Genomic DNA, 23,833 nt, shown 5'->3' with positions numbered 1-23,833 from the left:
CGGGAAAGGCTCCTGCTCGTACAGACTGCAGGAGTTCAGACAGGAGTTTGATCTGCCCGAGGGGCTGAACCCCGAGGCCGTCACCTGCCGCCTGGCTCCAGACGGGAAGCTCCACATCCAGGCCGCCAGAGCTCCGCGTGCCGAGGAGGCCGAGAGAGAGCTGACTGTCGAGAGGAGCACGGAGGGGAAAACCCAGCAGAGTGTGTGTTCACACACATCAGAAGACGGCAGCACGGAGACAGACGACAGAACCTGAACACATGGACTGATCAGTGTTGCTGTACCAGTGAGAAGTCTTTTATATGGATGAATGATGATCATGTGTTCTTTTGTATATTTTCATGTAGAACTAATCGTAACTAAATAAATGTAGTACAACCCAAAAGAGTTTCTTTGGTTTTTTATTTTATTTATTGTCTTATTTTGCCACGTGTGCAGGTAAATGTTAAATAGAAGAAATGTCAACATTAAAGAACAGGAAAGAAACTTTCCATTTGTACATTTTTTATATAACTGACATATCTGACAAAGAAATTGTAATATATCTGAAAAAACTAAAACAATTGTTTAACTATTAGTAAATTATCTGGGGTGAAAGCAAAAATTTGACCTTGAGCTGTAGTGAGTGTTGATTTGACCAGATTGTTCAAAAATGAATTCCTTATAAACTCATGTAGCTCTCAAGTACATACAGTTAGCAAATATTTACTGTAGTGAAATCATCTGTCAAAATTAACAAATGCAACTTTACCATTTCACCATCAGTCAATGTGAAATCCAGGTATTGTTGACTTATCAAACATTATTTATTTAGCCATATTCTTTGCTAATTCTTTACATTCATAATTGGTTTCCTGCTCATCTTCCCTTTATCCCCACCATGACAGCAGATGGAAATGATGAATCACATCTGAGTGAGAACAGAAAATCATCTCACACCTTTTTAAGCTGATATCAAAACCACATCCAAGGCTCACAATTAAATGTGTTGGAATTCAGAACACCACCCGTTATCTGCAGCACACATTGGGTAGAATAAAAGATGAGGAGGAACGTATCCAGTACACGTACTGTTACATCCCAAGTGACATGAAAGTAATTATCCTGTCCCCCCAAAAAACCTGACAATCATAATTCACATTTAAGTCCAGTTCAAACACTCATTATTTAGAGATAAGGCACTGTGTGCTTTCTATACGCTCCGGTTCTATAGGTGTTTTTAGTCTAACAAAACTTGTTTGCAATAAATAATAAAGAAAGAAAAAAAAAGAAGATGATAGAAATACAAATAAAAAGAGATATAATTTCAATTTCAATGCATTTATTGTTTACACTTCCATTTGACAAACTCATTTATCATAAAACACTTTTATAAAAACTTTTCCTGCACATTAGTACAGCAACACTGAGATCAATCCATGTGTTCAGGTTCTGTCGTCTGTCTCAGTGCTGCCGTCTTCTGATGTGTGTGAACACACACTCTGCTGGGTTTTCCCCTCCGTGCTCCTCTCGACAGTCAGCTCTCTCTCGGCCTCCTCGGCACGCGGAGCTCTGGCGGCCTGGATGTGGAGCTTCCCGTCTGGAGCCAGGCGGCAGGTGACGGCCTCGGGGTTCAGCCCCTCGGGCAGATCAAACTCCTGTCTGAACTCCTGCAGTCTGTACGAGCAGGAGCCTTTCCCGTCGCCGTCGTCGACCTGCTTCTCCTCCGTCTTCCCGCTGACCCTCAGCTTCCGGCCCACCTGCCTGACGGACAGCTCCTCTGGGGAAAAGCCTCGAGTGTCCAGGGTCAGGCCGAAGTGCCCCCCCTCTTTCTCCAGCTGGAAGGAGACTGGCTGCAGGATGTGCTGTTGAAGTTTGTCCATCAGCTCCAGACGGCCGTGCAGCTCCTGTAGGTTTCTCTGCAGTAGATGCTGCTGGCAGAGCAGAGGTTTGACCTCTGGCCACAGGCTGCGTACAGGCCAGTAGAAGTCCACGACTGGACCGAGGGCCGACTGGAATCCATGAGTGCACAGCATCTTCAGAGACTGTTTTAGAGTTGTGTCCTCTTGTTGTGTGATTCTTTGTGTGTTTGCTTTCTGTCTCAGCAGTGGGACTGTCCCGGCTTTTATACTCTTCACATGAGGAGCTCCAGAGGCGTCTGGAACTTTCCAGTCATTACCACAAATCTCCACCGGGTGGAGCTGTTACTGAAGAACTTGCTACATCACTGGCTCCTTCGTGAATTTTCAGGAACCCTCCTGCATTTGCAGCACTTCAACACCAGCTGTCATTAAAACTTCACCCACAGTGCAGTACGCAATTGCCTCAGGTGGTATGTGACCATGCTAGATACTACTGGAAGTAAAAACAACCAATCTTTAACATTAGAAGAAGTATTGGTGGAGATAATGTGGTTATATTAAAAAAGTGTTTAGAGCAGTTTTGGCCTGTAGGTAAATTAAATAACGACCCAAAAACTCAAATAACTTCGGCTCCATCTCTCTCTACTCCACTTCATTAAAGTTCAGCCGCTCAGTAAATCTCCTCATGTTCTCCTTATATAAGCTATGTTTTCCTCTTCCTTCCTCTGAAACCACATTACTCTGCCGCCACTGTCGGCCTATTAGTACTACGATCAATGATGGAGGCCAGATAGAAGGTTTTGCTCGGTTTACCTACGATTTTTTTTCCCTCCCAAGCTCTGCAAATGGCTCATTTGTATCGTGTTGAAATAGTCATGATCCAAAGCATGTTGCAGAGCTTAGAAAAATGCAGCTATGTGAAAAGACCGACCCCCTAAACTCTCCAGTGAGCAGACTATAAATTCTCCGAGTAAATATTCACCCAAGTTGTATCCTTCTGCAAGGATTGATTATTTATGGGCAGCTCAATGCTTACCTGCATTTTGAGATATGATGGTTAGTGGATCGTCCATTTTGTTGCAATCACCATAGAATTTCATTATAGGACTATAAATAAGACTTATAAAAGAGTGTGCTTTCAGAGACAAACATTTATTTCCCTAAAATCATTAATTTTTTATAGCTATCCTCAAGGACAGCAACAAGAAACATTCATGTGTGTTCATTTCCAATAATACCCGCCCCTTCTAATTTCAAGACAACTGCATAACATTACCAGTCGGGCCTATTGATTAAAAAAAAATCCATAATGGGATTTTTGTGGTATTTCTGTAACTGCGAGTGAAAAACAATGTCTATCACCTGAGCGTCGCTCTTTTAAACCTGCATCTGTGCAGGACAAACACGTTAAGTACTTCTTTTTTAACTTTTTCTTTAAGATAATCCCTGTCAGATTTTGCTATAAATTATCACCAATACTACAAACTTACTGTAGCGAGTCAACATCAGTTTCACCAGGATCAGTTGCATTTTCAGTGTCGGGCAAACTGAACGTGAGACACTTAAATTTCACTTTAAACCAGAAAAAGAAATAATTCATGATCACCAGCAAACGCACCACAAAGATAATGAAAGTATTTACATTCTTATTATAGGGTAGTAAAATAAATAAGTGTAATGCCCTCAAAATAAAAGTACCCTTTGAGGTAGATCAGTCTCCTCCTCTTTGGAGGTAAGGTAGATTGCATGCGACCATCATAGGGCACCGCCTGCCTGACAGGAATCTGCAGTCACACAGTGTTTACATTTTTCCACTGAGAGCGGTGGCGGCGTTCGCCCTGCACTCAATGAATCCTATTTGGCAGGTAAATGAGCCTCAGCATTGGCCGGGGAGGCTCTGGAGCTGCTGCCACAGCGTCAGCATCTCCTTGGGACTCCGTCTGTGAACCAGCAGGACGGACCTGTAGGCACAGGGGTTGCCCCTGTCCGTCTCCGGGAGATCAAACGTGAGAAAACCAGGGTGATGGACCGGCGACAGCCCGAGTCTGTGCAGGCACATTCCCAGATACACGTCGTCTATTGGGAACATGCGCACCTTCTTTGACACCTCTTTCAGTCGCAGCGCAAGTGAGCCAGAGTACACCACCCCTCCTCCACCTGCGTACGGCGGGTAGCCGCCTTTGTAGAAGCGTTCTGGTATGTAGTATTTGGTGGATGGTTCGCGGTTGGGCATGGCGTTATTGATCACGTCCCCCACAAACAGGTCCATGGCAGTGTCATTTGTGTAAACTCTCCACTGGTTGTGCTCCTCCCACTGCTTGTGCAGGTAGTCCAGGAGGGCACCTGTTCGGACGAACACGTCGTCGTCGCCTTTGAACACAAAGACGGCCGTGGGGCAGTGCTGCCGGAGCCAGTGCCAAAACAGCAAGTCCTTCAGCGTCAGGTTAAAGAAGGTGTCTCGGAAATCCCACTGTAGGATATCCCCATATTTCTGGCTCTCCAGATCCAGGAGGTTTTTGAGGTCTGGGTGGGGACCCGTGCTCGAGTCCTGCCTTCCGAGTAAAAACACAGTGCGCACTGATCCGCCTCTCTTGTTCGATTCCCCCTTCACCAGGCCGCTGCGTCCCCACGTTTCGCGGATGGCCTGCCTGTTCTCGAAGTTCCCCACCTGAGATTTGACGGCCATGAGGAGCATGGGAGCATCCAGACCCAAGCTATTGTTGTTCTTCTTACAGATACCAGGCTGATTAATGAGGAGCGGATACTCCCTGCAGTGCATTGATCTTATGAACGCCTTCATTTGATCCGGCAGGCTGTTGAAATCATTCATACGAGGGATTGAACACCTGTGTGACATGCAGTCGGAGAGGCACTCATCCTTGATTTGTGATAAGAGCTTCGCTTTCGGCTTCCTCATTACGGCAGTCGTGTTCACCCGCAGCAGCGGATTGTGCTGACGATCCCAGACGTGCTGCAACTGGTTCCACAGAGCGCTGTCCTCCAGGCGAAGGTTCCAGAAGGGGCCAAGTGGGTGAGAGGCCAGAGCAGAAGAGTTGGCGGAAGTCCCCGGGGCAACGTAGTGCACGGTTACTTTTGGAGGAGTGTAGGAGAGGGTGACGAATATGGACACCATCACATAAATCACGAGGTGGCCCGTCATCATGCAGGGCAGCAGGCACATGCACAGCAGTCTACTGTTGCATTTGCAGCGTTTGCCCATTACCTGCACACAGACAAAACAAGGAGTTCAGACCACTGAACTGACACGGGTCTACCTGAGAGATTTTTCATATCAAACACTGTAGCGAACCCTCTGGAGATCCCGTCTCCATGGCGATGGTCCAGCGAGGGTTATTATCCGCTCCTGTCTACACACTCAGAGCATCATCTCGTACCTGCCTGCTGCTATGGGCACGCAGCCCCTGTAGACACACTGTGGAACATGTAATATGCAAAGGAAGTGGATTTACCCCCTCTCTCTCCTTTGCTCTTAAAAGTTGGGTAAACATTGCCACACAAGCGTTGAGTGCCTCACGGTTCATTCACCTATTTCAGCTTTTTTAAAACTGAATATGAATTATCACAGCTGGATAATAGTCTTAGAGCCCAAAGCGTCTATCACATGTTCTATAAACTGTGCAGCATTCAACAGTCAACTGCCACAACCCCATGCTAATTAAGATATTATGAATTAAAAAATACAAAAGTTAATCTGACTTACGAGTGAGTGATCGTCTCTCGTTGGGTAAGCCGACTGAGATGAAAGACACACTGACTTGTGGTGTCCACCTTTGCTTTTCGTTTTTTCATCCGGCTTGGCTATAGGCTGGTGATAATGCTGATGATGGAAAGTCTGTCGGGCATCATTTATTTCCTTGGCAGATGGATGCTAAAAGAGATCATTCAAACGCGCACCAGACGATCTCGCAGCGACGTCCGCAGCTGAACAACACAGGTCTCAGGCGAGGAGGCGCAAAGTGAGCGCACGGAGCATGCGCAGCTGGCTCCTTGACACTTGTTGGTGAACGATGAGGAGAATTCTCACAGGAGGACAGACGTGCACGGACTGATTTGAGCATGGGAGGCAGCTTCACCAGACAACGACTTCTCGCTCACACAGAGAGAAAATGTGAAAGAGAGAGAGAGAGAGAGAGAGAGAGAGACATTGCTTTGCATGCAGGGGCAGCGTGTGCACGTCTGCATATTTGCATGATGTGACCAAATGTCCTTTTTTCGCTCGTGGCAAAGTCGAAAAATGCAGATGCCTATAGGAAGCAGAATGTCAGGGGGCGTAGCAAGAATGCATCATCTTTATAAATCACAGTTACAGTAACATTATCAACAAAAACAGCCTTTTAATAACATTAATAAACGCGTTTGTGGTCCCTGAACTGTCAGTCAGTTGACATTGTACAACCCCTAAATTTATTCACATAAGTTGTTTAGCATTTTATTTGGCAAACAGACACTACAAAATATCAGCACATCTTTAATAATAATATTAGCGATGCTAACCATTTTTATTGGCTTATTTATCATATATTATATAATTGTATATTTACTATTGTACAACTGCACATATATGTGAATTCTATTTTTGCATTAATCTGTAAGGCCACATGTTTCTCAAATCTATTCTATTGTCTAGCTACTACTGTATTACACAATTATGAAAGGACAATCAAGGTACCCGCTGATAAACATCCCCCCGAAATACCTCCGCGGTGCGTGATGACGTCACGACCGACGCGACGTCGAGCCAATGGAACACGCGCCTGGCAACAGGTTATCGGCTGAATCCGCGGCGGCGGCCAATGGGAGGGCGCGCGGAAGGCGGGACGTGGTGGCTGGCGTCGCCGCCGCCGCTGCTCTTGCTCGTTGATGTTGTCGCTCCCCATGTTCGGTTGCGCTTTGAATGAGGGGCCGTCACCACCACCACCATCCCCGGCGCCTCGGATGTGGAAAATACAGTTTAAAGTCTGCCTGGATGTGTTTATGATGAACGAGCGGGCTCGTCTAACGGATCCCCGAGCGGCCGCGCGGCGTCCTTCCCTCCCCTCGTCCGGTGAGTGTGTTGTTGTGGTTTTTTCAAACGGCGTTTGAAGACGTTTGATTTTTTTAATTTTTTTTTAATTTTTTTTTTTAGAAGCGAGGAAAAACAACAAAACATGCAACAGACCCAGTTTATTTGTCTGTGAGACAAAGTAGCAAGCTTGCTAGCGGATTTTTAAAATTTTTTTTATTGGAGGGCTTCGGGAGGAGGAGGAAGAGGAGGAAGAAGAAGAAGAAGAAGAAAAAGAAGGGGGGGGGGGCAACCAGTCATTCCGAGACAAAAGAAACCTGAATGTTTTCACTGTGCCCCACATATCACAACCGAACAATGACCGCTAGCTGTGGAACCGAGTCGCCTTTTCCCTTCTTGTCAAAGTCCACATCCACCGGCGGCTGTCGGTCCGACTCGCCGTTAGTTAGCGTTAGCCTATTCTTCAAGCCGTGTGTGTGTGTGTGTGTGTGTGTGTGTGTGGTTCCGGGGGTGAGAAAGAAAACAAACCCAAACAGACAGTTTCTCACAGGAAAATAAGAAAGAAGAGAGGACAGACACGACGTTTCAGACTAAATAATGGCGCTTATGTTGTCGCCCACAAGGCCCCTGATAGCCGTGGTCAGCAGTTTTTCGCGCAGACAGATACGAGCTGTGTGGCCGTATCAGCACGTTTTGTGCTTTTTGTTCCTCACGCCGAGACTTTCGGTTCACTTCTTAGAGGGGCGCACACACACACACACACACACACACACACGGACACACATATACATACATACATACATACATATATACACACACACACACACACACACACATACACACACACACACACACACACACACACACACACACACACACACACATACATACACACACACATACATACACACACACATACACACACACACACATTCACACACACACAAGGACACACACATACATACATACATACATACATACATACATACATAGACACACACACACACACAAACACACACACACGCAAGGCGAGATGATGTCCCCGTTTCCCCCTCCATCAGCTTTGGCTGTTCTCGATATCAGTTATCGCACTGGAGCAAAGAAGGGAACAACCAATGACTCCTCTCCCCCCAATCAAGGTATTGAACTATGTTCAATATTGCACTTTTCCTCACGTGTCTTTCTCCCTGAAGCTATCAGCGGCATGCTTGTGTTTTTTTCTCCCCTTTTCTCTAATGTCAAGTGCCCACAGGGACTGTGACGGCAGTTAGGTCTTTTTCATGAACAGTACATACAGTTGCACCCAACTAAGCAGTTCACGGGTTAAGCCTGTGAAATTAATTCTAAGAAGGAGCTTGGACTTTCAGGGGAACATGCTGAGGATATAGTTATTTCCCTTTCCTTCCTTCCTTCCCTGTCAGCTGAGCAAATTCTTGCATCGCTGAGTGGTTCGGTCTCTAATTTATTTAAAGTCTCTGAGATCGATAATCTGCTGCAGTCATCTACACGATACACACACACACACACACACGCACGCACGCACACATGTTTGTGTTTATAGAGGGACTAGGTCCAGGGGAGGAAGATTGATTTAATAACTCAATTAGTCGGGGTCCTTTTCTGAATTTGCTCCGTCTTGAGCATGTGTGTTTCTTCATCGGGCCGGAAATGGATCATGGGCAATAAAATTGGAACTGATAATACATCACAAGGGAAAAAGAGCTCATACCCCAAGGACTAACTTGTTAAATTCCACATTTCATTATCACCAATATGATTTCAAAAACGGTGAATTCTTCAACCGCCAAAATTGGTAGCTAGTCTGAAGGGGAAGGGTCTTGTGACACTTGAACGATGTGCAGTTGGTGTGATCAGGGGCAGCACGTTTCATCTGTTAAAGGGCTTTAAGCCTCCTGACCGGGGTTTAACACAGTTTGACAGCACTCAGCTTTCCTTTGAGAGGGCGAATAGTGGTTTCAATAATAGGATAGGTTTACGATAGGATTAGTCGAGGTTTAGCATAGATTTTGACATAGATTCGTCACCTTGGGACAAAAACTCCTCAGAGTAAAAAAAAGGTGCTTGATCTTTTACCACAGTCATTGTTAAAGTCAAGAACCAGTCCGGTTTGTCCAACAGTTGAACGTCTGAAGTCTTTCCTCTAATCTTGTCCGAGGCCTTTGTCAAAGTTTATCGTTTTTAAACTGACCCCTGAACTGTGACCCAAGAGTCTGGTGTATATGTTGAAATGCTGGTTGATGATATGTGTCAACAGTAAACAGCTTTTTTTGTTATCAAAGAATAAATCTGCTTAAAAACTGGAACTTTTATTAATTTATCACTGGTCTGTCAGTGAGGTGACTGATGCATCATGCAGTCCCCCAAAAATTCAAGGTCTTTTTTGCTTAAGAGGAATTTCTTTCTTGTGGTTTTTCAAGATAACAGACTGAGAAGCACAACAGCAGCAGCAGTATATGTATAGTGTATTCATCAGATGTTGTCCCAACAAACACTGAAAATATAACACAATGAGTTAACTCCTTATATCTGTGCACAGGGTGCGCAGTGCTACAGCTGCCAGCCGGGCTGACGTACAGTATGGTCAGGTGGGAGAGGTAGTAGCAGCAGGGGAGCTATGATACATATTATAGTCATGGCTCTCGGCACATGGTCATTTCATAAATCTGGATTGCATGGGCACAATTGGTCTCATCATTACAGAAACGATTGATATACCCTGTTTTTTTTGTTTTCCTCTTATCAGACTTTGCATCATCCTCTTTGTCTAATGCTCACAAGTGTTGATGTGTGCTCTGTTTTTTTCTGTTTCTTAGGTTTCGTTGGATGTGCTACACCCCGCTCTCTATGTGTTGTGCTCTCCATCTGATATTTCCAATGACTCCTCTGGGATCTACGCCTTAGATCTGATTGAACCGTATTCAAAAATCCATACATACATTTTTCTTCAATTGGAATTCAGTCAACAACCCAGCATCTGTATCACCGTTCTCCCCCCCCCTCCCCCTTCCTCTTCACTTCTGATTAAGAGAGGCATCAAAAAGACACTTTAGTTCCACACATACGCGCGCACACACACACGCACACATACATCGGCCACCATGTCCTCCATCCTTCCCTTCACTCCCCCGGTAGTGAAACGCCTCCTGGGATGGAAGAAGACTCCGACGGGTAGCGGGGGAGCAGGAGGAGGAATAGGGGAGCAGAACGGAGGAGGACAGGAGGAGAAGTGGTGCGAAAAGGCTGTGAAGAGCCTGGTGAAGAAGCTGAAGAAGACGGGGCAGCTGGATGAGCTGGAGAAGGCCATCAGCACGCAGAACAGCAACACTAAGTGTGTTACTATACCCAGGTGAGACGAGGACACATGCACTCACCCCTCTGTTCTTTGCATAGACGCGTATATAAACACACAACATGGCCACTGTCACGGGGGAATAGTAACAACCGTGTGTGTCAAGATAGTTTCTTATCATATTCAGGAAAGACAAACAGATGTACTGTCCTACACCTAAAAACTGGAGATGTTCCGATTCCATACCAGGATCGGAAAAGCTTCTGATACTGCTAAAGAAATGGACTGGCTATCGGCAAGTAAGCAGATCTATGTACGGGCCCGATACCACGTCTTTAACGTAATTTCATTCAGATAAAACTGTAATACTCTTTTCCCAAAACAGCAGTTACGCTGTTCTGCTACTGGCAAATTCTGTGTTCAGAGCGCTGGAGAAGTGATTTACTGTCGTGAAATGATCCAAAACAGACAAAAGCAGCAAAGTCTCACATTTGAGAAACTTCAGAAAACATTTTAGTTTGACAGATGTTTTAAACAGTTGATTATCAAACTTGTTTGACGATCAAAACTATTCTGTGAATCGAAATCGCAGGTTCAGTGCACTCTAAACTGTGCTCACACATCTGCAGCCTGTTTGCACTGTACCCACAACGCCATTAAAGAATCGCACACCGAGGTGTCAACACACATGAAAGTGAGCGGGAGGCCGACAGGCGCCCACAGGCTCGATTAAAAAAAATAAAAATAAAATTCTGTTGGGCAACAATGGGTCCCACTTCCCCATTCTGCCGCGCCATAGGTTGCCAAGGCAGCAGAAGTGAAACCTGATTGGAGGAAGCAGATGTCCAACACGTGATCAAGACAACCAAACGTGTCTCGTGTATCGACTACCTGCATGTGTGATGTGTGCAATTACACCGTGTGCAGCTCTGTTGATATTCGCTCTATTCTGATTATGGCTCGGACACACTACACGATTTTTTGTTTCGGCATCGCTCACCCGTTCATACTACACGACTGGACGTCTTGTAACCGCGAGGCTTTCAGTCGTCGTGTTGTTCACACTGCAGGATTTGGGCTCGCCGACTTGTCCAAGTATTTAGCCTGCGAGTCAAACAAGATATCTGTCAGACGTTGAAGACGCACCGGCGAGTCACTTAGATCGCGGCATTGGGAGTTCACACGTAGCGATCGGGTGCAGATTTGGGGTTTTGGTCGGAGAAAAATCAGGCTTAACAACAACAGTGACAATTAGATCAATTACATTAGACAAAAATATATTAAATAAACTCTTTCAATGGCTTATAACAGACTCTCAACGGTGGAGGCATTGAGATAGTTTAAAGTGTATGGATGCAGCAAGTGTCAGAAAATATAATTCTGCTGCTCTTTTGCCGTTTCAAGGAAAATGCAAAATCTTTACTGATGTCACACATTTGCTTAACACGAATGTCTAATTCCTGACAACAGCACGTGTGACTAAGTGTTTGAAGTGGTACTCATCACTGGCCGCTCCATGTAATGAAGCACTCTTCACTGGTGCAACAAGTGCCTTCTTATCATATCTGTATTTGCAAAGGTTTTCAACAAGGAGCAAATATAGATTTATTGGGGGGGAAAAACCCCGACCATCATCCATACATATGTATATCTGTACATACTATCTTAAGATGCAACATCTTGACCTCTAATTGCATCAGAGCTTCTCTTTTTTTCCACTGGTAAACATTTACAAACTTCAAAATAGACCCCTGAGCATATATATTTAGTTTTTCTCTGGAAAAACCTTTTGTGCACACAAACCCGCTAATGCTGCGCAGACGTGCGTTGCCTGAATGGCTCGTGTGTCTTTCAGTATGGATTTACTCCTCTGTGTGTGTTGCACGATAAGTTACATGAGCCAAGTCACCAGACCAGCTGAAACCGTAACCACGACAAAAGTGGCGACGCCAAGGGAACACCCCAATGAAAGGCAAGGGATTAACGTCAATCAATCCACCGCAGATCAGCAAGGGAAGGGGGAGATGACTGGGCTGCTCTGTGAACATTTTATGAGGCGTCCCTTCTCAAATTTTCTACGCAATAGACCCTTTCTCTGATTAATTTTTTTCTTTCTGTGTCTCAGTTACCTATAATTCTAAATTATCAATTCACCCTCAGAGAAATGCTATTTTTCCCCATTTTATTACAGTTGGAGTAAATGCTGTGTGCATCTAGCTAGATAACAGTCCAATATTGTAGCCGCATGTGAAGCATTGCACGCTTAAATTGTGACACGGTGAGAAGCTGGAGGAGCGAGAGGAAAAATAAACGTGGCAGATGCAGGTTTAGTAAAGGAGGTGTTAATGCACTGCAGGTGTTTACTTTTCTATGGCATGGAAGGGTTTAATCTTCTCTTGCCCAAAGAATCTCAGCAGGTCATCACTCTGTATGTATTATACCGTCTGAGGTCACATCTTGAGCCTCATCTGAATGCTGAAAGTTTATCTGAAACTTCTCAGATTGATGAGATAATAGTAGGAAGTAGAGCCGGACCGATATTTGATCTTTGGTCGCCGATATAAGGGAGTAAAAACTTTTTTGGGTACCATTATATCGGTCAAATAAGATATTAAAAAAAAAGAATTTTTCAATCAAAAACTTCAGAAAAAGAAATGCAATTGAGGCCTAATATTTTACAGTTTAAACAAAGTTAATTATAATAATTGAAAAACAAATCAAACCAAATATATAGAACTTGATTTCATAAAAGAAACAATTTTTCTGCATTGTTTATTGTGTAAAATAAAAGTTTTTGTACCGTTGCATATAAGCAAACCGTTACTGCGTGAAAGGCTCATATATTATCAGTCAACCGGTATTGGTCGGGTTTCGGAAGGAACTTAAGAGTTTAAATGAGGAGAGAGAGACGAGGTATTGTAAACGTAATAAGCGGTGGGAAAAGTAAAAAGGATAAAAAGTGCAGAGGCAGAACCATCCGAGATGAAAGAGACGCAGGCCTCTCTGTATGTTTCTTCGCTCTGAGGAATGCAGAGCAGATAGCTTCTGAAGTGGTACTGATAAGGTGATGATGGTGATCCTCAGTTAGTTGTAGTTGCTTGAATACTGCTGCTGTCCTCAGTCCTGGGAGGAAGAGTTGCAGGTCTGGTTGTATTATTTGCAAGTTACTCAGCAGTTTGTGGTGGATCACATTACAGGCGTTCTGATGAGCCACTCACTTCCCTTTTGAACACGGAGAAGTGAGGTTGATACAAATCTCGAGATAAGTCACTCTTGCACTTCTAGTTTTTCTTTTTAATTCGTCGGGAGGATTGTTGGGAGATAGCAGGTGTAGGAGCTTTATAGATTTCAGTTTGGGTGGAGGGCAGGAAATGCGAAAGAGTGAGAGTGCAGCAACTCATCTGTGTCTGGAGATAGCAGGCGTGGGAACCCTCAGATAAAGGTTTTAAAAACTGTACACATTGGCCCTGGAGGGAAAATATCCTCACAATGTTTTACAAAACAATTAGCTGATAACTAAACACATTTCATTTACAATTCTAGCTTCTTTCTTCTTTTTTTTTAGCTTTTCATCCAGAGTGACTTACATGTCACTCGAGCTGTTGTGATTGTACCGGTGACCTGTTTAAAGTAAGTAAGGAAGAAGGCAAGACATTTGGTTTGTGTCTGGAGGGAGTGTACTCGAAGCTTTTTTTTTTGTAGAACTCTCTGAGACGGCTGATAAGTGGTCAGATAGCGGCTCTTGTACAGACGGGTCTGGCTGTTACTTTGTTCTGATCACGCAGCAGAATCTCCTCCTCTCCTCTCCTTTTCTCTAGTAGACGCCAAAAAAACAAACAAGTTAGCAGCAGTTGGGATGTGCATTAGTATTTATCATACACACATTCGTGGCATTCGTATACGCATACTTGTTTTTGTATCTGTCGTGACGTCTTGACACATTTTGTGTCTTCTTTTGAATTTCTTTTATTTCCTCATTCACACATAACCATTGTTGTTTAGATGCATATATTTTCCGTCTGACTCACATGATCACACCTCCTCATGGTTTAGAAAAACGATATGCAGAAATGTGAATCATATGTATGTGTACTTCAGATAATATCTGCGGTCAGGCTTTGCAGGAGCTCACTAAAAACCCCCAAAACAAAAAAAGGGAAAAATCAAAGATTATTTCATCCTGGTATCTCCTTTCGTCTAAAAGTTTTAACAGGCCACCATAATGAAATCCCGTCTGTCCCCCTGCATCACCTGATTGCCCCACATCCCTGTCACATTTGGATTTGTCATTTGATCACCTGCCATCCAGTCATCGTCTCTTATTGAAGAGAGAGGGAGAGAGAATATCTTGTTTTGTCTTCCTCCATGTCAATAAGAGACCAATAAGTGTAATGTATTAGTGATCTCATCCTACTACTTTGGAATGAAACATCTCATGTTTATCATCTGTTTGTTTTTTATTTTGTATCCTTTTTTCGCACCTGTCCTGTGTTTGTTTGTTTGTTTGTTTGTTTGTGTGTACATGTGTATGCATGTCTCTTGTGTGTGTGTTTGCGTGTGTGTTTGTGTCTCAAGCAATTGCTCAGATCTGTGGGGTCTAGGCTCAGGCCACACGATAGAGCAGTGGGACTCTGCAGGCATGTATGGATACCCTGACCACAGCAGGTGAATGAATACACTCGCACGCACACAAAATCACGAGTGAACAATTGTTAAACACATTGTTATGGCTGCAAAAGTCACACAGTGAAAACGGTAACACAGGGGGCTACAATCATATAAAAACAATAATAATATGACACAGACAATAAGAAGATATTTGTAAAATGTGTGTGTGTCCAGTGAGTTAGTTTCAAAAATGACAATCTGTTTCATTATGCACACCTTAGTTATGGTCACTGTCTGTGATTTGCTTTTTTCTTTTAATAATAAAGGTAAGTAATAAATATTTAGTTTTCTGTGAAACATGGCTCGTCAATTATATTCCAGATTTACAATAGAACAGAAAAGATAAAATGTGTGTTTCTTTTGCTCTTCTTCGAAGTAGTAATTTTAGAAATCATTCTCACTGTGCAGTGGCTGCTGACGACATTAAGCATTAACGTCCGGCGAGTGTCTGGACTAGTTCACTCCTGTTTTATTTATTTGGTTATTGCCCACCGACCTACTACACTAACGCACCCCCCCAACCCTCTAAGGTCTCTGGACGGGCGTCTCCAGGTGTCCCACCGTAAGGGCCTGCCCCACGTCATGTACTGCCGCCTCTGGAGATGGCCCGACCTCCACAGCCACCACGAGCTGAGGGCCATCGACACCTGCCAGTTCGCCTTCAACCTGAAGAAGGATGAAGTGTGTGTTAATCCCTATCACTACCAGAGAGTGGAGACACCAGGTAACGATCTCTGAGAATTTTGTGTGTGTGTGTGTGTGTGTGTGTGTGTGTGTGTGTGTGTGTGTGTGTGTGTGTGTGTGTGTGTGTGTGTGTGTGTGTGTGTGTGTGTGTGTGTGTGTGTGTGTGTGTGTGTGTGTGTGTGTGTGTGTGTGTGTGTGTGTGTGTGTGTGTGTGTGTGTGTGTGTGTGTGTGTGTGTTTGTTTGTTTGTGAAAGGATTTACTACTATCTGTGATTGTCAAGGTGCCCTCCAAGGTGATATCGGTCACGTCAACTGAAATTGTTGGGATGATGATTATCAGTTTCATTCAATTTGATCTGTAGGGACTCATTTCTTTCATATTTGTATAAGAAGCAAAACATTGTTGCACACAATTATTTTTGGGGAAAAAGCCAATTTAACTATTCAATTTTGTTATGTATAACTTTGTCAATGACACTCCTTTTCTCTCTAGTGCTCCCTCCGGTGTTGGTGCCACGCCACACAGAGATCCTGACAGAGCTTCCACCTCTTGACGATTTTACAAACTCCATCCCTGAAAATACCAACTTCCCTGCTGGCATAGACCCTCCGAATAACTATATACCAGGTGTGTATGCAGGGCAGGAAGCAGAACTATTCTTTTCATTCTCTTATTACACTATCTGCCAGCAAGATTAATTTGTCATAGAAGGTTGTTTTACATATTGTACATGTCTACAAGCAACACATCTATTATTAACTTACAAGAAGACTTCTCATAACAGTGTGTCGTGTAAAAGGAAGTCTTGTTTCATGTTTGTGTGTACAGAGACTCCTCCGCCTGGCTACATCAGTGAAGATGGAGAGACCAGCGACCAGCAGATGAATCAAAGTATGGAATCAGGTTAGTTCGAGTCTCACGTTGTGGTTGGGGGGAAAAAAGAGAAACGCTGTAAGGGTCAGTACATCAGTGCGACATTCCTTAACTCGTACTAAATGCCATACTTGTGGATTATTTTTTCTTGCGTCGCTGTAGCGGTGAATAGTATCAGACAAATTAAAAACAATTTTTCTTTTTTTTCTCTCTCAGGCTCACCAGCAGAAATGTCACCAAGCACCCTGTCACCTGTCAGTCATGGCCTGGGTAAGACCGCTAACTTTTCTTTAACCTAATTCCAAGAGTCCAAAAGTCTGAGAATGGGAAAGTGGTCTCTTTGGACTCCACTGTGGCTCTTGAAAGTTTAAAGATGTTTTAAATTGTTTGATTTGTAATGTTGTAAAATGTTTCCTCCGTGTTTTTTCTTTTCTTTTTTCTGGTCAGACCTTCAGCCAGTCACCTACAGTGAACCAGCGTTCTGGTGCTCTATAGCGTACTATGAGCTCAACCAGCGGGTGGGAGAGACGTTCCACGCCTCGCAGCCTTCCCTTACGGTCGACGGCTTCACCGACCCCTCCAACTCGGAACGCTTCTGTCTCGGGCTCCTCAGCAACGTTAACAGGAACGCCACCGTTGAAATGACGAGGAGACATATAGGTACAAACATCACACACATGAATGTGAAGTTAATAATTGCAAAAGGTTGAAAAGTATTTTTACAGTGCACTTGTTGGTTTTTCTCAGCTTCTTTACATTGATTATGCTTTTAGATTTAGCCTATTATAAATGTTATAGTTTACTTTATTACAGACATAGTGTTGGAGAAGTGATATATCATTTTCATTCATATATGTTCAGACCGTACCGTTACCCACTGGTAAGGATTTATTTCTTCCTGCTTTTCTTTCGGTCCCTTTTCATAATCCCATTTCCTTCCTGTGTCACAACCTGCAGGTCGCGGTGTGAGGTTGTACTACATCGGAGGGGAAGTGTTCGCCGAGTGCCTCAGCGACAGTGCCATCTTTGTCCAGAGTCCCAACTGCAACCAGCGATACGGCTGGCATCCTGCCACAGTCTGCAAGATACCACCAGGTTCACACACACACACGCACACACACACACACACACGCACACACACACACACACACACACACACACACACACACACACACATAGTCTTACTTTTTGTCTTGAGCCAGACAGGACGCCCTTACATCTGACAGAGAGCCTTCTGTCTGGTTTACTAATAAGCTGTAGACACTTATCGTCAAAAAGTTTACCAGACAGCTCGGATCCCATTGAGGAATTTGAGTCCACACCACCATCAAAATCCCATAACTCCTTGTACATATTGGCTTATGTCTATGATGTAAACAGTCCTGACTGAGCACTAATGCCGTCCACAGCGTGACAGCCTTTTCTCAGATTTCTCACCCACCCACACCTACACTGACTCATCTGTACCCGTGTAACTTTGAACAGTTCATCTCTGGCGAAACGGGCACTGTGAACGGAATCATTACCGAGGCGCAGAATTGTAATGAAAGAAAACGCGAGGAGCTCGTAGACGTTCAGTGGTCAGACTTTTTTGGACTGACAGAGTCCGACCGATCGGTTGTCAGTGTGTTACAAAGACTACACGGTGGAGCAACAGAGTAATGCGCTGTTAGATATTGTGTTCATTATGAAGCAGTGGCAGGCTGCCACAGTCTAAGTAATTAATTGGGAACACTGTCAAAAATCAAGGTTACTGTGACCTCACAAAACACGCTTTTGGCCTTGTGAACGAACCATCTCATGAACATTCACAAACAATCCCTTCACGTTTGTCACAATTGTTTGTTTCGACTCATCAATTAGTTAATTAGAGATTCTGGCCTTAAGGTTAAATTTCTTTTCTTTATATTTCTTTTCTTTCTCAGGCTGTAATCTGAAGATTTTCAACAACCAAGAGTTTGCTGCGCTGCTGGCCCAGTCAGTCAATCAGGGATTCGAGGCAGTCTACCAGCTGACCAGGATGTGCACGATCAGGATGAGCTTCGTCAAGGGCTGGGGAGCAGAGTACAGGTGTGTTGCACTCCGAGCACATCAGCTTCTCATTTTCTGTCGTCCTTGGTGAATGCCCCGTGTCCAGTCCAAGAGAAATGGCTAAAAAGCTAATATGTTACTGTTTTTTTTCCCTTTAAGTTCTAGCTTTTGTGTTACGGGATTCAAATCTTATTTAAGTCTGTTATTTACTACAACATGCTCATGAAAAACTCACTGCATGGAGCAGATTTGCTATAAATGGCAGCAAAAGGCAACTATTAAAATTGTCATAATAATAATTAAGTCTGGACTGACTGTGCTTATGTCTCTGTGGCCAGATCACGGCAAAACTCGGAGGCTCTAAATGCGGCTTTGTGCACAGAGACAACTGTTATCATCTACCCTGAACACTGACTCACAGGCAAATATAATAGTGACATCGCTGAGGAAAAAAAGCAACCGCTGCTTACGCTTAAATCGCTCACAAATCTCTAAAAGTGAGTCGAGATCCAAATAGAGCTGAACCCTTTGACAGGATCCAATCAGAAATTCTATTATGATCCTCCTTTTGTAAATGTCACAGAATACAGAATTTGTCTGTACCTCCGTCTCTGTAACCGTCCAGCCGTCTAACCAGCAGACATCTGTTCTGCTCCTGGCTCGTGGTTGTGTTGTGTTTAGGCTTGTCCTCACTGGCCAGGGACCGGGGCTAAGCTGCTGTGTAGTTTAACAGTCGGTGTCTCTCCTGCACAGTGTAGTCAGCTGTGTTTGTTCATCTGGTCAGACCTGGAAAAAGCATGCTCCAATTTACATTTTATTTATCTGCTGTTAATCGCTTTAAAGAAAGACTCAGACTAAGACTTAGCTTTTAGCTTTTAACCACAGCTGGACAAGGCAGAACTACTGGGAGGTTTGTCTTACGCTGTTTTATTCCCCACAGGCGTCAGACAGTAACCAGCACCCCCTGTTGGATCGAGCTGCACCTCAACGGCCCCCTCCAGTGGTTGGACAAGGTGCTGACCCAGATGGGATCTCCCTCAGTGCGCTGCTCCAGTATGTCATAAACGGGGGTCCTGCTGGTGCGGACGCAAACGTCAAACTGACATTTTCACAACGTTTGAACAGTGCGTCCCTGAAGAAAACAACCGTGCGGTCTTAAACAAAAAAAAAAAAAAAGGTTAACTCGATGGACCTGGAGGAGAGAACGACGCGGACTTATGGACAATAGGGGAATGTTAACAGTGATGTCAACACTGGATCTGATTACCTTTTGGCTCTGCTGGATCAACACCAGGCTGACATTCCAGTAATCACGGACCTAATAATGATCGAGATCACCCTGCAATATTAGAAATGACAAATGGTGAGTGAGGTCTCAACGGACCAGACTGCATTCATGTTTTTTTGGGGGGGGGTATTTGAACAAGGCTGCAACCCAGAAACGCACAGCAGGACCGGGGCTTTAGCGTCCTCAGTAAAGGCATGACCATTGCTGTTTTTCTGGGATCGAACATGTGACCTTTTAGTAACAGGGACAGTCTGCTGTCGGACCACTTTCCCACCTTGCCTCTTCACTACCGACCTACCACAGCACAAGCTTTGACTCAGCCTCGATATTTCCGTTTTACACAAAGGGTTGACTCGCAGTAGTACTGCCGCTCCAGGCTCATCTTCAACCAAAGTCAACTTTCAAGCCTGGACATGAATTTCTCTTCAGCATCTCTTGGTTTTAGAGACCAAACTTCCGTTTTTATGTCTGCTCCTCTTTGCTTCTCTCTCCCGATCAGTCCCTGCGTTGTCGCGACCACAGACCCTGACAACATGACCGTTGGAGAGAAAAGGTTCTAATTAATATTACACACCCTGTCAATACATGTTCACATGCGCACACACACACACATTTACACACTTTTGAAGTTCACATGTCATTTCACCTATTACAACACAATTGTTTTTTGACACAACAAGAAATGATTTCCTCTTTGTGCTCGACGTCAGTTGGCCTCACAGTGGGGCAAAGGTTTGTGTGTGGATTAGAGTTGAAGAAAAAAAATACCTTTTATTCTTCTGTGAGGAGTTTTTTTTATTTTCCAAGTGTGGTCAGTTGCTAACCAGCGCAGATAACTGGAACGAGTAAGCTAAGGAAATCCTCCGAGCAGGAGCATGTGACACGTCAGCTCTTGCGGAGCTGCTTCATGCAGCTTCAATCTTTTGAACGTTTAGTTAGTTATAATGAATAAATGCAGAAATACTCCACAGTTCCCTCGAGTAGTTCGGGCCCAACACGATGCACTATCTCTTGTTTCCCCCTCCTGCATGCTCTTGCTGTCTCTCTCTCTTACATTCGCTTCCATTTTTACAATTGTGTCATCTTGTATATGAAGGGGAGTCCTACGTCAGCCTTGTGCAGGATCAGGACTCGCGCGCAAACCCAAGAGTCTAAGCTTCAGTGTCGCCCCCCCCCAACCCTGCTGTGTAACAGACAAAAAAGAGAAACGTTAAAAGTTTCACAGATTTAGAAAATGTGCAAGACTGATGCACACGTTTCGCCCTTATTGACATTTTATTAATAGGAAAAGTCCTGCATTGTTTTTTGACTTTTAAAAAAAGAAAAAAGCCCCTATACTGTACTTGCACTGCCCCTAATCATGCACCCATAAATAAAGATGCCTTTTATGTAAAAAAAAAAAAATACAGCAAGATATGCTTTGAAATGTACAGATAGGAATGTTGCAAATCCCATTTGAAAGTTAAGAAAATTACCAGAAAATCTTTCATAAATTTAGGATATTCGCTATTAAGATTTTTGTCCTTATATTGTCTGAATTGGCTTATTGTACATGTCCGGAGCATATATTAGATTTAAATGAGAGTCCTCGCCCTAATCTAAAAGCCAGCTAATACCCATAAATGGGTATTTTCGAGTCCAAATCTTTTCAAACTCAAAGTATTTAAGCTTTAAGTATTTGACAAGCTAGTTTGCTACACAGTTATTATTTTTCTTTACACATTCTTTTAGCTACATTTTTGTATTTCCATGTATTTTTTTATATATATAAATATATTTAAAATCTTTCAAAGCTTTCTTCCTTTTTATTAGAAATCAGATATTTTTTAAAGTACGCCCTCTTGTTTGAAACGACCACAGCTGGATGATGATGATGATGATGAAGAAGAAGAAGTGAATGTGAAGTATGTAGCATAGGATCTTAACGTTTTACCGCTGAGGAAACAGTCGTTCTGTGCCGCTCAGTGACGGAGACGTCGAGTCATGACATCAAAACCACATTCGACTGCTAAAAAACGGTAAAAGTTTGCAGAGTTTTTGGAACCTATTGGCGATTATCGCTGTCGAAAAAGTTTTTTTTTTTGCCTTACTGTTACTAAAAATCTTCAGCTCTATGAGTGTATCCCAAAATATAATGGTTGTTTTCCCCAAAGACTGAGCCCACGTATTTACAGTATGTCCTGTACACTGTTTCTAAAACCTAACTGCTGATGAAAACCCAATAGCTCCAGTAACCATGGTAATATTTAAACTTCCCAATGTCCTTTTGTTGTTGTTCTTCCTTAAAACATTCATTTTTAAAATATTCCATAAGCTCTTGATAATGAAATTCTGACCTTTGGGAGATAGTAGTGATTTCATTCAGCTGCTGGGCTGCACAGTATTAATTTTCAGTATCTCAGCGGTTGGTATTAATTTTTTTTAAAAGCTCAGACTTTGGGAGGTAAACTTATTGAATTCAGTCTTACCTTAGCAACTTAGGACATTTCAGTATTCAGTGTTTGATTCTCAGTACGGTTGTAAACTGTAAATTGATTGAGCGTGTTTATATGCACACAGGTATTTTACGACATTACTGTATGTCCCAGTTGAGGCCTCTTTACTGTAGGTGTATAAACAACTGGATTTTAATTTGTAAATGGGACTACACTTGCACCGCCATCTTGGATCATACTGTCACATTCCAGATATATTGTTTGACTTTCTCTTAACTGGCAAAAAAAACAAAAAAACTGATCTTAACTTGATGATGCTGGTGCATGTAAACACACTCAGGTTTACAATCTTAACTTTTAAAAAATGCTGTAAAACACCAAATTAGGTTTAATTTAACAATCAAAGGCTGTGACGAGAAGTCCAAAAATCCTGATGTGTAATCATACATAGTGTCGATCCTGCAGAAACGTTAGAAAACAAATTTCGCGTTCCGTACACACTCTGAGAAATGGCGTCCTCTCCTAGAGGGCAATGTGCTCTGACCAAAGTGAAAGAAAATCTCAAAAGCGAATGATTGGTCTCGCAGGACAAGCTCTTTGTGGTTCGACCCAAGCAAATTATGAACTATACTTTTTATTTTTTGGAAAACCATTCCATTGTCACTTGTAACCAAACAAAACCAGCCAAATGCTGTAGTGTTTGTCTTTGTCTCTCTGTATGTGACTCTGTCTTTCCACTTGTCTGTCCTGTCTTATTTTTATTTTTTTTTCATTTATTTGGCAAAAAAGTTGATTTTACTTTTTTTAGGTCAGCATCACACACATGCAAAAATGAAGATGTAGTGTTTCCTCTTCAGGTTGTTGTATCTTTGCTTAGCCCACGTGTGTTTTCTATGCAGTTGCATCAAATTGCGCTCTGAAACATTTCCCCATTATAAAGAAATATGCATAGCGTATTTCTGCTACTGTTTTTAAAAAACATTGCCAGGGTCCAGCAAAAGCCTTTTTTATCTACTTCTTCTTTCTTTAAAATGAGTGCCACCTAAAGTTGTACCCCACCCCCCCCCCAGAAAACCAACCACCCTTTCCTCACTTCCTCAAGATTCAGTTTTTGGAGATGGGAAATGAGACCGAATGAGGTTTCTTGTAGGCTACATCTACACATTCTGAGGGTCCACATTCCTATTTACAGATCACATAATGTATTTTTTTTCTTTTCTTATTGTGATGACAATTGTGTATCCCCAAATAAAGCCACTTCCTGATGAATATCCGGAAAAAAGATGGCTTTTTTTTTGGAGAAAGTGAAGTTTCTACATGTCACTATAGTGGTGTTATTGTATAGTTTTACTTTTATTTTGACCATACATGCTCTTTTTTTCTTTTCTTCTTGCTATCGACAGATTATATTCCATTAGAAAACGAGCTGTTTAGGATTTCTGTCTTCTTCAGACACTGATGATGATCTTCATAGGCTTTCCAACTATTCTACATATACATTCAACTTATTACAGTGTACACTAATAAAGCTGTTTTAATTCAACTGGAAATGGTGTCTTGTTTTCGTTGCATCCGAAAAGCACTTTTACGGTTATTATGTGGAGAGATTGGCAAATAACCCACAGCTTGCAAGTTTTGGGAAAAGACAGCTGCACCTTAACTACTTTTATTGAGCCATC

At 43.1% G+C, this 23,833-nt stretch overlaps 3 protein-coding genes and 1 pseudogene across 7 annotated transcripts; 2 read left to right on the top strand and 2 right to left on the bottom strand.

The window, feature by feature from the left end:
• LOC118284737 overlaps nucleotides 1-385 on the top strand; it is a 795-nt pseudogene extending 410 nt beyond the window's left edge.
• A 919-nt stretch (nucleotides 386-1,304) lies between these two features.
• Nucleotides 1,305-2,092, bottom strand: LOC118284736 (heat shock protein 30-like). Its single transcript, XM_035607739.2, has one exon. The coding sequence runs from the start codon at nucleotides 2,013-2,015 to the stop codon at nucleotides 1,425-1,427; it is 591 nt and encodes a 196-aa protein (XP_035463632.2). The 5' UTR covers nucleotides 2,016-2,092; the 3' UTR covers nucleotides 1,305-1,424.
• A 147-nt stretch (nucleotides 2,093-2,239) lies between these two features.
• On the bottom strand, nucleotides 2,240-6,690 carry si:dkey-175m17.6 (N-acetyllactosaminide beta-1,3-N-acetylglucosaminyltransferase 2). 5 transcript variants are annotated; one of them, XM_035607737.2, is made up of 3 exons: nucleotides 5,563-6,535; nucleotides 5,152-5,274; nucleotides 2,240-5,064 (listed from the first exon to the last, which is right to left on the bottom strand). In XM_035607737.2, the coding sequence occupies exon 3, from the start codon at nucleotides 5,059-5,061 to the stop codon at nucleotides 3,718-3,720; it is 1,344 nt and encodes a 447-aa protein (XP_035463630.1). In that variant the 5' UTR covers nucleotides 5,062-5,064; nucleotides 5,152-5,274; nucleotides 5,563-6,535; the 3' UTR covers nucleotides 2,240-3,717. The 5 variants fall into 5 exon arrangements, with proteins under 5 accessions (XP_035463630.1, XP_035463631.1, XP_035463629.1 ...); XM_035607738.2 differs by lacking the exons at nucleotides 5,152-5,274; nucleotides 5,563-6,535 and adding an exon at nucleotides 6,559-6,690; XM_035607736.2 differs by having other exon boundaries at nucleotides 2,240-5,274.
• Nucleotides 6,691-6,717: 27 nt separating this feature from the next.
• On the top strand, nucleotides 6,718-23,697 carry smad2 (SMAD family member 2). Its single transcript, XM_035607730.2, has 11 exons — nucleotides 6,718-6,906; nucleotides 9,699-10,231; nucleotides 14,750-14,839; nucleotides 15,373-15,566; nucleotides 16,020-16,154; nucleotides 16,356-16,430; nucleotides 16,617-16,670; nucleotides 16,848-17,060; nucleotides 17,358-17,495; nucleotides 18,326-18,470; nucleotides 19,372-23,697. Exons 2-11 carry the CDS (start codon nucleotides 9,984-9,986, stop codon nucleotides 19,493-19,495), a joined length of 1,416 nt encoding a protein of 471 aa, XP_035463623.2. The 5' UTR covers nucleotides 6,718-6,906; nucleotides 9,699-9,983; the 3' UTR covers nucleotides 19,496-23,697.
• The last annotated feature ends 136 nt before the right edge of the window (nucleotides 23,698-23,833 follow it).

This window comes from Scophthalmus maximus, chromosome 20 (assembly GCF_022379125.1).
Source record: "Scophthalmus maximus strain ysfricsl-2021 chromosome 20, ASM2237912v1, whole genome shotgun sequence".
NCBI lineage: Eukaryota > Metazoa > Chordata > Actinopteri > Pleuronectiformes > Scophthalmidae > Scophthalmus > Scophthalmus maximus.
Note: the sequence above shows the minus strand (reverse complement) of the source record. Positions and strands in the feature narration are given on the sequence as shown.